Raw genomic sequence first — 13871 nt, forward strand, 5'->3', positions numbered from 1 at the left:
AAGATCTCCCTGCTTCTCTTCTGCACGGGGCCAACTCTCGCTGCCCGACGTCAATTCTAAAGTCGGAAAGGACGTTCCCGGGCAGCCAGGCAGCGATTGGCTAGCCAGAACGTCCTCTCGACGTCAGAATTGACATCGGGCCGCGATAGTTGGTCGGCCCCGCAGGGAAGAGAAGCAGGGAGATCAAAGAAAAATGGTGCCGGCCTGATCCCCGATGGCAGCAGTGAGAAGGGAAGGGAAGCAGGTTGGGCACCACTGCTCTAGGCGAGCCGCACTCTAGGTGAGCCGCGTGTTTGAGACCGCTGCCCTAGAGCATCCTCTCCAGCAACAGTAAAATTACTGGCATTAACAAGAAAGGTATGGAGGAGGGAAGAGATAAAAAGCATATTTTTCACTTTTGCAAAATGCAGATGCGTCTTAGAATCATGTGTTTTTTCCCTCCTATGAAGGGAGGGGGTGTGTCTAAATTGAGAAAATACGATGTATCTATCCATATATATATATATACACACATACATATAGTATATATGTGTGTGTGTGGGGGCGCTTTCATGTTGCTATGATTATGTATTCAATTGCTGTTTTCTGCCTTGGTCTGGGCAGATTCTAAATTAATAAAACCATAACTATATATATACACAGATATGTACAGTGAAAGAATTTATATATATATATATACACACACACACACACACACAAACACTACAAATGCTTATTGTTACCCATTCTGTTAAAAACAACCATAAAAAAGCAGATATTAATAAGTGTTAAGGTATGGTATTCACCAGTATTGGACTCACAAATTTGTTATAGAATGTTTCTATTTCCTGCTTGAGTGACATTTATTTTAATAGAGGCGACTACAGGTTGTCACAGCTGATTGAAGCATATCTGCTGGTATTTCCCCCCAATATATTTTGAGTACCATAGTATATCACAGATTTAAACACAAAAATTCATATAATCTGAAATGATGTAAATATATTTTCTTTCAATGTATGTATAAAGAAGTTTTAAAATGGTAAGTATAATTTAATCTACTAACTTTGCATCCTTGCCAGTTTCTTCCTTCTTGTGCATACATTTCCAATTGCCTTGTCAAAATCTCCCTCTAACTGACATTAGTTAATATCTGAAACACAAACTTCACAAACACTCCAGCAGCTGGACGATGATTCTTTGGTTAAAAATAGTAAAACAGTTCTGCAGTACGGCTTATATTTCAACCTAAATACTGAAAAATCTCTACGTAATCAGGAAAATATTCTTACTAATTTATAACTTGAAAACAGTTTTACCACATCTGCTTAGAATATTTGCAGGTAATGTAGTTAAACCTCATTGAATTTCTTTTAAATATTATCCCTGTCTAGAGGATGGCTGGGAAATTACATAAGATGCTACTATATTAAAATGCAATCAAAGCCAACTGTTATGGTTTGTCCCTGTTCATTACTATAATATTGGAACTGGTCATGAGCTGTGCAATCATACCAATGCTCTCTGTCACTAGTCTTTAATAACAGACTATAAATTTTTGATAGGTGATCTACTTTGCTAGCATGTTAATATTAAATATGCCTCAAGAAATCTCTTTGGAGCTTGTTTCTGCAAACATAACATAACATAAAACTCACTTGTATACCGCAAATACCATTAAGTTCTATGCAGTTCACAAAGACTAATAATACAAATTAAGAAACATCCAATATCTAACTTCCAAAAAATTCCCTAAAAAGAAACGTCTTTAAGGCACGTCAAAATTGTTGATACGAATTTGAGAATATGAATATGTGAATTAAATCCCTAATCCATAAGGCTGCCTGAAAAGATAACAATCGTTCCTGTAATTTCTTATATTTACATCCCTTTACAGAAGGGAATGAAAATAATGAATGAGATTTTCTAGAATGTTTAGAATTTATAATGATAAAGGATTCCATAAGATACTTAGGAATTGAACCTGTTAGTGCCTTAAAACAAATACAGCCGAGCTTAAATTTAACCCATGATTCAACTGGAAGCCAGTGCAATCGGCGATAGAAATCAGTGACATGATCATACTTCTTTAAATTAAAAATCAATCTGACTGCTGCATTCTGAATCATGCGCAGTCTTTGAAGATTCTTCTGAGTACCAGCAAGATGAACAATATTACAATAGTCCAACTGACTATGGACCAGTGATTGAACCAACAATCGAAAGGAATATCAAAATATGCTCTAATAGTTCTTAGTTTCCATAAACCAATGAGTCAACCTGATTTTTCATAGTATAAAATGGCTCAGTTCTTAGGCGGATGTAACAAAACATTTTTCTAAAGGCATAAGGGGCCATAATCAGTCCAGTGAGTCACAAGATCCAAAACAATATGGCTTTTACCAAAGACAAACCGTATCAAATTGATCTTTGACTGGGTGTGAAAAGAACAGAATCAAGGACACGTGCTGGATGTGGTCTACTTAGATTTTAAACTGTTCCTCGTAGGAGGCTCATTAAAAAAAAAGTGATTTGAGGATCCAAGGTGGTAAAGTGGATCAGAAACTGGCTGACTGATAGCAGAAAGTGGTGGTAAATAGAATTCACTCAAAAAGAAAGGTAAGTAGTGGGGTGCTTCAGGGATCTGGCCTGGAGCTGATTCTAATCAATATATTTGTAAGTAATATTGCCAAAAGGTTAGAATGAAAAGTAGGCCTTTTTGCAGTTGACAATAAGATTAGCAGCAGAGTTGACACTCTGAAGGGGGCAGAAGCATGAGAAACAATCTATAAAAATTAGAAGCTTGAACTAATGCTTGGCAGTTAAAGCTTTAATGTGAAGAAATGTAGAGTGATGCATTTGAGATGCAAAAATCCATAGGAACTATACATGATAGAAGATGAGAAGCTGCCATGATCTGTTTCACATTATTTGCTCATTCAGATTTATGACTGCATGTGCAATAGTCATCTAATTATGGTGATGTGTAGTAATGCAGATATGCATGTTCTTTCAGAAGCTGATAAATGCTATCTCAACTAAATTGTCACAGTGCCTTGTAAAAGTCTTCACACCCTTGTACATTTTTTACATTCTTCTGTCTAAAAAGTAGACCAATTTACACAATACCATCTACATATCCTCTGTGAAACAATTATAGAAATATTAAGAACACAAAAGTTGGGAGTGGAGGAGTAGGCTAAATGGTTAGTGCAGCAGTTTTTGATCCTGGCAAACTGTGTTTGATTCCTAGTGCAGCTCCTTGTAACCTTGGGTAAGTTATTTAACCCTCCATTGCCCAAGGTACAAAAAAAAAAAAAAACAAACTTAGATTGTAAGCCCACTAGGGACAGAGAAAGTACTTGATTATAATATGTACAGCACTGCATAGATCTAGTAGCACTAAAGAAATGATTACTAGTAGTATAAGAGTCCATCAAGTCCAGTATCCTGTGGCCAATTCAGGTCACAAGTACCTGGCAAGATCCCACGAGTAAAACAGATTTAATACTGTTTACCTAGAAATAAACAGTGGATTTTCCCAAGTCCATCTTAATACCTTATGGTCTTGTCTTTTAAGAATTATTTAAACCTTTTTTTAAACCCTGCTAACTGCTTTTACCACAATCTCTGGCAACAAATTCCAGAGTTTAAATTACATGTTGAGTGAAGGATTTGGTAAAATCTAAATACACCACAACTTCTACGAAACACATGGGGTAGTTATAAATAAGTTAGGATATTTGCAACATGTGAGAATTAGTGCTGTCCAATTCAGGAAAAAAAAAATTTGATTCGATTCAGCCTACTGAATTGGTTTTTCGATTCGATTTTCCATCCCAATTGGGTGTTTTTTTCAAACATCCTGGTGGGTTTATTTTATAGCCTCTTTACCCCCTTTGCCTTCTCCTAACAACACTGGCGCTGTGGTGTAAACAAAATAAACAAACAAAAAAGACTTTTCCTCTCTCTGTTAAATCCTAGCTCACGTTTGCGGTTTAACACTAGCTTTGGCAGGATACAAATTTCAAATCTGACAAAATGGAAAATAAAATTAGTTTTTCTACCTTTTGTTGTCTGGTCATTATTCAAATCTTGTTGGTCCCAGGTTCTGGTTGTCTTCTGATAACTTGCTTGCCAGGGTCTCCTTCTTTCTTCTTTCTCTGTGCTAACCATCCATCTGCCATCTCTGTCCTCATCTCCCTTTTCCCTTCCCTCCCCCAGAGGTCTGGCATCTTTATTTTTTTCATCTCCATCCACAGATCCACCTTTTCTTAACTACCCTTTCATCCAGCATCTCTCCCTCCTTCCCCACTACCTCAGGATCCACCATCTCTCCCTTTCTTTTCCCAACTACCCTCCTATCCAGTATCTCTATCCCCCCTCCACACCATCCCTTGTGTCCAACTTCTCTCCCTTTCTGTTCCTTCCCTTCCTAAATCCCATTGTCCATCATCTACATTCTTCAAGAAATTCCTGAAACAGCCCTAACTTCAAACTTATAGATCTTCCCCCCTCCCTCTTCCCGCCACACAGAAACTACATAACCTACTCTTTACCTCTCCAGAAAGGACAAATGTTCTTCCATTGTAACCCTCCGCTTTTTATTTCTTTTGTAATCCGCCTTGAACCACAAGGTAATGGCAGAATCAAAATCTCTAATGTAATCTAATGTAATGTTTCTCCCTCTCCTCTATTTTTAGACCCATTATTTCTTCCCCCCAAAGTCCGGCATATGCACCTCTCTTTGAACCCCCTTCCCTCCCTCCGTGTACTTCTACACCAGGGCCCCCTTCCCCTGAAGGTCTGTCCCCCCTGAAGGCCTGCATCTACCCCCTGAAGGTCTGTGTCCCCCCCTTGAAGGCCTGCCTGTTCCCCCTGAAGGCCTATGCCACCATCCCTGGCCTGTCCCCCCCTTAAAGGCCTGCACCCCCCAAGGCCTGTCCCACCCCCTGAAAGACTGCCCTCCCCACGGCCTGCCTGTCCCCTCTGAAGGCCTATGCCACCATCCCTGGCCTGTCCCCCCTTTGAAGGCCTGTCTCCCCCTTAAAGGACTGTTCCCCCTTGAAGGCCTGCACCCCCCCAAGGCCTGTCCCACCCCCTGAAGGACTGCCCCCCCAAAAGACTGCCCCACCAAAAGACTGCAACCCCCCCCAGGAAGACCTCCGTGTTCCCCCTGGCCTCGAACCGTTTACCTTATAGTTTCAGCCTGCAGCAAAGATCACGGTTACAGCGTCTTTGCAAAGTGCTTTGAGCTGTTTCCTCTGCTACGGTCCCGCCCCTCCTCTGACGTCAGAGGCAGGATCGCGGTGGAGGAATAGTTTGAACATTTTCTAATTTGCTAACAAGTAGATAGTATTGCAGGAGGAGTTTGGGACATGTCTAGTTGTGTTATATTGGTTTTATGTATTTTTTGAAGAGTAGGGTTTTTGTTTCTTTTTTGAAGGTTTTGTAGTCTGTGGTCAAAATCAGCAGATTGGTGTTATCTGTCAAGTTTCTCTGCTCTGGTGGCCAGTAGGTTGTCATACAGTTTTCTTCGTTTGACATTTTTGGTTGGCACTATTTAGAATCTAGTCCTATATGTGAGGTATTGGAAAATCTTTATAGGTCTAAGAATCTTTGGGGCCCATAATCAAAAAACATAGACATCCAAAAAGCATCCTAAATCAGTACTTGGATATCCTAACCGCCAGGACATCCAAGTGCTGATAATCAAAACCATCTTTCTGCATGTCTAGTGAGGTGTTCCAGCCTCTGTACATTCAAAGCACGAAATGGGCATGGTGGAGGGGTGTTATGAGTGGGCTTTGGGCAGTGTCAAGGGCGGGTTAGACATGGATGTCTTGCAGCAATAATCAAACATTTTGCAAGACATGCTGGTCAGAACATATAAGTTTAGAACTAGACCTGTTTAAGAAGGGTCTAAGTGCCACAAACGTACCTACACTGACCAGATGACCACTGAATGCATCAAGATAAGACACCCCCATACTCTTTCAGTGCTCAAGGACTCCCTCACACCCACCAAAATCAGACAGCGAGGTTGAGCAAGGCATCAGTGAAGGTCTTTTCTCGGCATCAGAATCGGTGGACATCCTCGATGCTCCTGGTGTGAACCCAAAAAGTTTCTCATATTGGAGCTGTATAGCCTTTAGTGATATTTTTTAAAAGTTGAGAACAGAACTGACAAGAATCTACATAGGGAAAAATGCTTGTGTACCTGAATAATTTGTAATCCGCATAGAATTGTAGGATATGAGGAATATAAATAAATAAATAAATAAAATAGCGGTCAGGACCGAAGCACTGAACATACCAATTGTGTGGATCAGAGGCCAAGATGGTCCTGTTGCACCAAGTGCACTGCTTAAAGCTACCAGAAGACTTTGACATTGAGGGAAAAACTGCCGATACAAGATTGAAGGACTCAATGGTCCGGAGAGGTCAAGTTAACTGAAAACAGTTCAACACTCCTGGCCTGAAACAGCTACATGAGAGGGTCTGAAGTCCCAAAAAACAGACCTTAGAAAAAATTTAAAAAATTCAATAAGCAACAAAAAAAAAATTGAGTGAAAAATATAGGCAGAAAGGTGAAAAATAGTAGTTTGTCATGTTTTTGGAAGAACTTAAAAAAAAAAATACAGCTTCTCATCTCTATGAAAAACTGAGAACCGATGATCCCACGAGCTGATCTCAGGTGGGAAGGCACCAGTTCATGCACGGTACAAGCAGTCTTGAAATTGAATTTTTTTGAAAATGACAGTACACTTTACCATTGTCCATACCAGGATCTGTGGATGACATTACTCCAACTACATGTGAGAATATGCTACCTGCTTGTCTTAGGATAATGTATTATTTATCTACAAAAACATTGCTCAGAGAGCTGAAGGCACAGCAAATGGGACTGAATTCTATATATTATGCCTTAAATATTGGCATTGGAAAAAATCCCTCTTAAGCGTTATTCTATAAATGGCACCTACAGTTAGGCACTGTTTATAGAATAGAACTTATGGCTGGGAGCAATGCCTCTTATTCTATACAGGTAGTCCCCGGGTTAAGAACATGTTCTGTTTTTTAAACTGTTCTTAAGTTGAATTTGTATGTAACTCAGATCCTAGTATTCTTCCCACCTTCTCCACATCTTTGAGGCCCCTCTTGCATCCCTTTCCATCCATCCCACTGTTCTCTCTCCATCCCACAGCCAACATTACTCCCTCTCATCTCTCTCTTCCCCATTCATCTCTACCTTCCTCCTCTCCCACCACCATATCCAATAATGCTCTCTCCCTCCCTATGCCCAACAGTTCTCCTCTTCCTTAATCTCCCCATGTGCATCATTTCTCTTTCCCTCTCTCTCAGACACCCAATTTATCCTTTCTATTCTCTCACCTACCTCAGCATGTTTCCCTCACTCCCTCCATTCTGTGTCCCAAGTTCATGCCCCCTCTCTCCTTCCTTCCATCCTTTGTCTTAAGTGTGTGCTCCCTCCCTCCCGTGTCCCAATACACCCCTCTCTCTCCCTCCCTCCATTCTATGCCCCAAGTACGTGCCTCCATCCAGAGGTTGTGTTTACCTTCTGGCTGGCTCCCTCCTTCTTCCAGCCACAGTCATTTCTCTGAACAAAGCCGCCGGCAGTGGCTCCTAAGCGCATCCTGCGGCTGAGCAGGAAGTCTTCCCTCTGACGTCAGAGGAAGCTTCTCCCATGTCAAAGGGAAGGCTTCCGTCTCAGCTGCAGGATGTGCATAGGATCCGCTGCCTGCAGTTTTGTGCAGAGAAACGACTGTGGCTGGAAGGAGAAGGGAGCCAGCTGGAAGATAAACACCTGCTGGAGGGAGGCACATACTTGGGACACAGAATGAAGGGAGGGAGTGAGAGAGAGGGGCGTGTTGGGACTCGGAAGGTTGGGAGAGAAGCACGATGGGACACCAAAGGTAAAGCATGACCCCCATTCGTAAGTACGGGTCCGACATAAATCAGATATTCGTAAAACGGGGACTGCCTGTAATTAAGTATGTAATTTTGAAGAATACCCTGATCTATCCATGACACTCCCATTTCTGTGGCCCTTTTTGACACTGCAAATACATTTTAGGTTCAGATCAACCATCTAAATTTATGTGCACAAATTTAAATTAAAACCAATTAATGATAACTGCTTGTTAAGAAGCTAATTATCAGTGCTAATAGGCTCATTTTTCAATTGAGAAGGTGGCATAGACCTGAGTAATGGAAAGGGAAACATAAAGGGGACAGCAGTTAAGAAGATGTCTTTTTCATCTTATTTGTAGGGGGTATCTTATAAAGTCTTTCATGGAACTGTTCACAACCAATGGCTAACATGTGGCCTAACTAACTCCTATGAATTAGGCCTAGCTAAAGGTTAGAGTGAAATTTCAGCTGCCCTGAATTATATGTTTTGCTTTACCAGTTTCATGATCTCCCTGCAGGCACTATAATACTTACTGCAACCTTTCCAAGATCAATACCATAGTTCAGTGAGTTCCATGCACATTGTTTAAAGTTGGGCATCCAGGACTCCTCCATTCTTTCTCTCATGCATTCACCCTTTTCTCCTTTTAAGCCATCATGACCAGGTATTCCAGGGGTACCTGGGATTCCATTTATTCCAGGATTTCCATCTCGACCAGGAAGACCATTGGGTCCTTGCAAACACATTCCATTATACTGAAAAACAGAACATTTGTTTAATAATTTGTTGATCTTAAGCCTTTAAAAAATCAGTTGCTTTATGATTGTTTAGATGTGCTTAGACCTGTAAATCCTTCCTAGGGTAGCTAACACCTTTTGTAACAAAGAGCTGGAATCACAACCCAACCTACTGATCTCAAAGGATCAGGAAAACCAGATTTACACAGCGATATCTCCACAGAGTGTTGTAAACAAAGCAACAAAAATAACATAATGAATTTTAAAAACTGATACAACAACATAGTTCACTAATAAATATATTTTTTTTTAATTGCACATGCAATATTCAAAATCACATATTTTATATCTCAGGTAATACTTTTTTTTCCCATTTATTTGCTTCATGCATTTCTCCTTACCATACTCTCTTCCTTGTGTGGTTGACAACTCATATCAAGTCAGATAAACAAGCCAATCAAGTCCTGGTTTTACTCCTTTGTACTCAGAATTGTATTTCTTATTTTTCCATTGAGATCCTTAAGAAAATCATAACTGTATGTCCATTCATGCAATGGAGCAAATTCACAACTAGACCAACATGTATTTTCATGAATAGTGGCTGCAAAATATATTTTTGTCCATTTCATTTTCTCATAATATGGTGTTAAAAAATGATCAGCCCCTGGTGTCAAATATACTAAGGGCTCTCTTTACAAAGCCGCGCTAGCGGCTTTAGTGCACGTGACTTTTAATCACGCACTAACCTCCAAGCTGGCCAAAAAACTACCGCCTGCTCAAGAGGAGGCGGTAGCAACTAGCACGGCCAGCAGTTTAGTGCGTGCTATTACACGCGTTAAACTGCTAGTACAGCTTTATAAAAGGAGCCCTAAGTATCAGTGTCTGCCGCTATCCGCCTCCCTCTTATGCAACTCAAATACTGTGTGCAGTCATGGTCACCGTAACTGAAAAAAGATATAGCGGAATTAGAAAAGGTACAGAGAAGGATGATGAAAATGATAAAAGGGATGGGATGACTTCCCTATGAGGAATGGCTAAAGTGGCTATGGCTCTTCAGCTTGGAGAAGAGACAGCTCAGGGGTGATATGATAGAGGTCTATAAAAACTAGGACTAGGGAGCATGGGATGAAGCTACTAAGTAGTAGATTTAAAACAAACCGGAGAAAATATTTATTATTTTATTTATTTATTTAAAAAATTTATCAACCACCTATATCTAGGCGGCTTTACAATAATAACATGCACAGAATATGACAGACTTTTACAAACGTGTTGGTTTACAGATGAATAATCTCATTTTAAATAGATCGTCACAGTACAGTTCATCTTAAAACCAGCATTCAGTATTTCAACTTTACTGGAATGCTTCTAAAAATAGTGTGGTTTTAAGGATTTTTTTGAACTTCTGAATATCTGGTAACGCTCTTTAGCGGTACAGTTAATTTGTTCCACAGCATTACTCCAATGATAGAAATGGCCGATGTTCTTGTGTTCTCATAGTGTATTTTTGAGAAATCTGTCAAGGCCAATCGCATTTCACCCTCAGTTCGCAAAGTTCTGAGCGGTTAGTAAATTGCCATAGCCTGTGATAAATACCAAGCAATGTTTTGAAAATAATGCGTGTAATTAAACTCTGGCATTTATTGCTGGAGAATGTGGTAAACTCAGCTTAGCGGGGTTTATAAAAGGTTTGGATAATTTCCTAAAAGAGAAGTCCTTAGGCTATTATTGGATGGCTTGGGGAAATCCACTGCTTATTCCTAAGATAAGCAACATAAAATCTGTTTACTACTTGGGATCTAGCTAGGTATTTTGGATCTGTGTTGGCCACTGTTGGAAACAGGATACTGGGCTTGATGGTCCTTCGGTCTGTCCCAGTATGGCAATTCTTCAGTTTATCTCAGTATTTATTGTAGTAATTGTCTATTGTCTGTGTTCAACTTGTTCTTGCTATATACCACCTTGGATGCTAGTTGCACACAGCTGGTTGGTTCCTGGATACTCCTAAGTTGCAAGTTCCTGTTGATTGTTCCTTTTTCATGTGTTACAGAGCAGAACAGAAATGTATGTTCACGAACTTTGCATGTCTTTCAACTCTTCCCCTTCACTTCTTCAGTTTTTAATATGTTACAGAGCAGAACAGAAATGTATGTTGTCTCCAGAGAAGATCCTGGGCTCCTCCTTCTCTTTTCTTCTGTTTCAGTGGAGTTCGATTACTTTGGTACTAACTGAAGAGGGAGCTATTGTCGACTGGTGAAAGGGAGAGGTTGAAAGATATGAGTGACACCCTTCTGCAAAGGTTGTGACTAAAAGAGGACAACAGCCCTTCTCAATTCACTTGCTTTTGTTGGCTGTGCTGCCATGTGACCCCAAGGATTGTTGGTATCTGTAGTTGCCAAATCTCTGTCTGGACTCTTGGAAAGGTCTCTAGGAAGAGGAACCAGAGCAGAACTGGAGAAATCGTTGAGAAAAATGAAAAGCGCCTCTGCCTCCCCCGGCGGAACATTGAGTTCTGTTATCTGGAAGAGATTTGGGTCAGTGATTTTCGGCATAAAGAAATGGGATCACATAACCCCCTACTACCAAAAACTCCACTGACTGCCCCTGGAGGCAAGAGTATTGTTCAAATTCGCCTGCCTCTGTTTCAAATCCATTCTCGGTTTGGCCCCTCTATACCTGGTCTCCCACTTTAAACTAGACTGCTCCACACACGCAGAATACGTATGTTTAGCCACCCTAGATTAAAAACCTGCCGATACAAAAGATATCTTGACAGAACGGTTGCCTTCCAAGCAAGTCTGCAGAACGACTGGTTATGCAGCATCATCAAGCACTCCTCATCCTACCTCAACTTCAGAAAACTAGTTAAGACCAACCTGTTCAACCGATTTGTGACCAAGGATTCCTAAAGTCTTCACTGCTCACCCCACGCTGTATGACCAGCCCTTCTTTTCGTAAATCATTTCGACCCACTTCTTCTTGTAAACCCGCCCCTACAATGTAACCTTACTCTGTACAAATATTCATGTAAAAGACTTCATTGGTTTTTTTCACTGAATGTCCAGCTCTTCTTTATTGTAAACCGCCTCGAACTACTTTGGCTTTGGCGGTATAAAAACAAGCCTTTGCCAAAAAGCATCTTTCCTTTAAAGAGTAATTTGCTTAGAGTAGCTTTGGAGGCTGAATTGCTCACCCACTGCCCGATCCAGAGCATCTGGTGGGCAGAAACAGTATGTCAATATCTTGTCGGAAAGAAGGTAGTCTGAGCATTCGTGCTGCTCACAACGGAACACTAGGAGGTGGAGGGCTGCTGAGGGTCCAACTTCAACTCACAGGGTGTGTCTGAAAGAACATGTGAAACTGTTGCGGACCTGAAATGACAGCTTCCAGAGGGATCGTCACTCTGATTGAGAACAGCTCCAATTGGTCACTGATGCTTGGAGCCATTTTGTTCCAAGGCAGAGAAGCCTTTGTGGGAAGGAACTCTCCTTGTTCTGGTGCTGGCGGACTTCCACCCAGGAGATGGACAAAGGTCTGGTCGAATGCGCTTTGAGAGAGATAGGTTACTGTTTGCCGCAGGCAATGTAGGAAGAAGAAATTGCCATGCGAATCCATCTAGCAAACAAAGCCTTTAAAGCTTGCCTGACTTGTCTTGATTGACTGGTCAGCACAAAAAGATGGTCAGATAGCATCTTTATATATGTGATAGAGATGAAGACTATACCTGAATTCAAGAAAGTTTGGAATAAGTACATAAGATCAAGGGAGAGGAAAAGATAGTAGATGGCATGGATAAGCAAACTGGAATTACCATATCATCTTGAGGTGAGAAGGGGCCTAGTAATAACAATAACAATAACAATAACAAATCCCCGGGTCCAGACGGAATCCATCCAAGGGTTCTGAAGGAATTAAAGGAGGAGATAGCAGAACTACTGCAGCAAGTTTGCAACCTATCCCTGAAAACAGGTGTGATACCAGAGGATTGGAAGATAGCCAACGTCACGCCCATCTTCAAAAAGGGATCAAGAGGTGACCCGGGAAACTACAGACCTGTGAGTCTGACCTCGGTTCCGGGGAAAATGGCAGAAGCGCTGATAAAAGAAAACATCGATGAACATTTGGAAAGAAATGAACTTCTGATACCAAGCCAACATGGTTTCTGCAGGGGGAGATCGTGCTTAACTAACTTATTGCACTTCTTCGAAGGAATCAACAAACGGACGGATAAAGGAGACCCCATAGACATCGTATACCTAGATTTCCAAAAAGCCTTTGACAAGGTGCCTCACGAGCGTCTACTCCGGAAACTGAAGAACCATGGGGTGGACGGAGATGTGCATAGATGGATCAGAAACTGGTTGGCGGGTAGGAAACAGAGGGTAGGGGTGAAGGGCCACTACTCGGACTGGAAGAGGGTCACAAGTGGTGTTCCGCAGGGCTCGGTGCTCGGGCCACTACTATTTAATATATTCATAAATGATCTAGAAATAGGGACGACGTGTGAGATAATAAAATTTGCAGACGACACCAAACTATTCAGTGGAGCTCGGACTAAAGAGGACTGCGAAGAATTACAAAGGGAACTAGGGGAATGGGCAACGAGATGGCAGATGAAGTTCAACGTTGAGAAATGTAAAGTACTGCATGTGGGAAGCAGAAACCTGAGGTACAACTATACGATGGGAGGGATGTTATTGAATGAGAGTACCCAGGAAAGGGACTTAGGGGTAATGGTGGACATGACAATGAAGCCGACGGCACAGTGCACAGCGGCCGCTAAGAGAGCGAATAGAATGCTGGGTATAATCAAGAAGGGTATTACAACCAGGACGAGAGAAGTTATTCTGCCGTTGTATCGGGCGATGGTGCGCCCGCATCTGGAATACTGCGTCCAATATTGGTCGCCGTACCTTAAGAAGGATATGGCGATACTCGAGAGGGTTCAGAGGAGAGCGACACGTCTGATAAAAGGGATGGAAAACCTTCCATATGCTGAGAGATTGGAGAAACTGGGTCTCTTTTCCCTGGAGAAGAGGAGACTTAGAGGGGATATGATAGAGACTTATAAGATTATGAAGGGCATAGAGAGAGTAGAGAGGGACAGATTCTTCACACTTTCAAAAAATAAAAGAACAAGAGGGCATCTGGAAAAGTTGAAAGGGGACAGATTCAAAACAAATGCTAGGAAGTTCTTCTTTACCCAACGTGTGGTGGAC

At 41.4% G+C, this 13871-nt stretch overlaps 1 protein-coding gene across 2 annotated transcripts in view; it reads right to left on the bottom strand.

Annotated features, from left to right (window-relative positions):
• CTHRC1 (collagen triple helix repeat containing 1) overlaps positions 1-13871 on the bottom strand; it is a 55886-nt gene that overhangs the window by 6910 nt on the left and 35105 nt on the right. For both annotated transcript variants that reach the window (XM_033933164.1, XM_033933162.1), the window contains exon 2: positions 8449-8670. In XM_033933164.1, the coding sequence (XP_033789055.1) occupies positions 8449-8670 (222 nt within the window). The remainder of the gene's footprint in view (positions 1-8448; positions 8671-13871) is intronic.

This window comes from Geotrypetes seraphini, chromosome 2 (genome assembly GCF_902459505.1).
Source record: "Geotrypetes seraphini chromosome 2, aGeoSer1.1, whole genome shotgun sequence".
Lineage (NCBI taxonomy): Eukaryota > Metazoa > Chordata > Amphibia > Gymnophiona > Dermophiidae > Geotrypetes > Geotrypetes seraphini.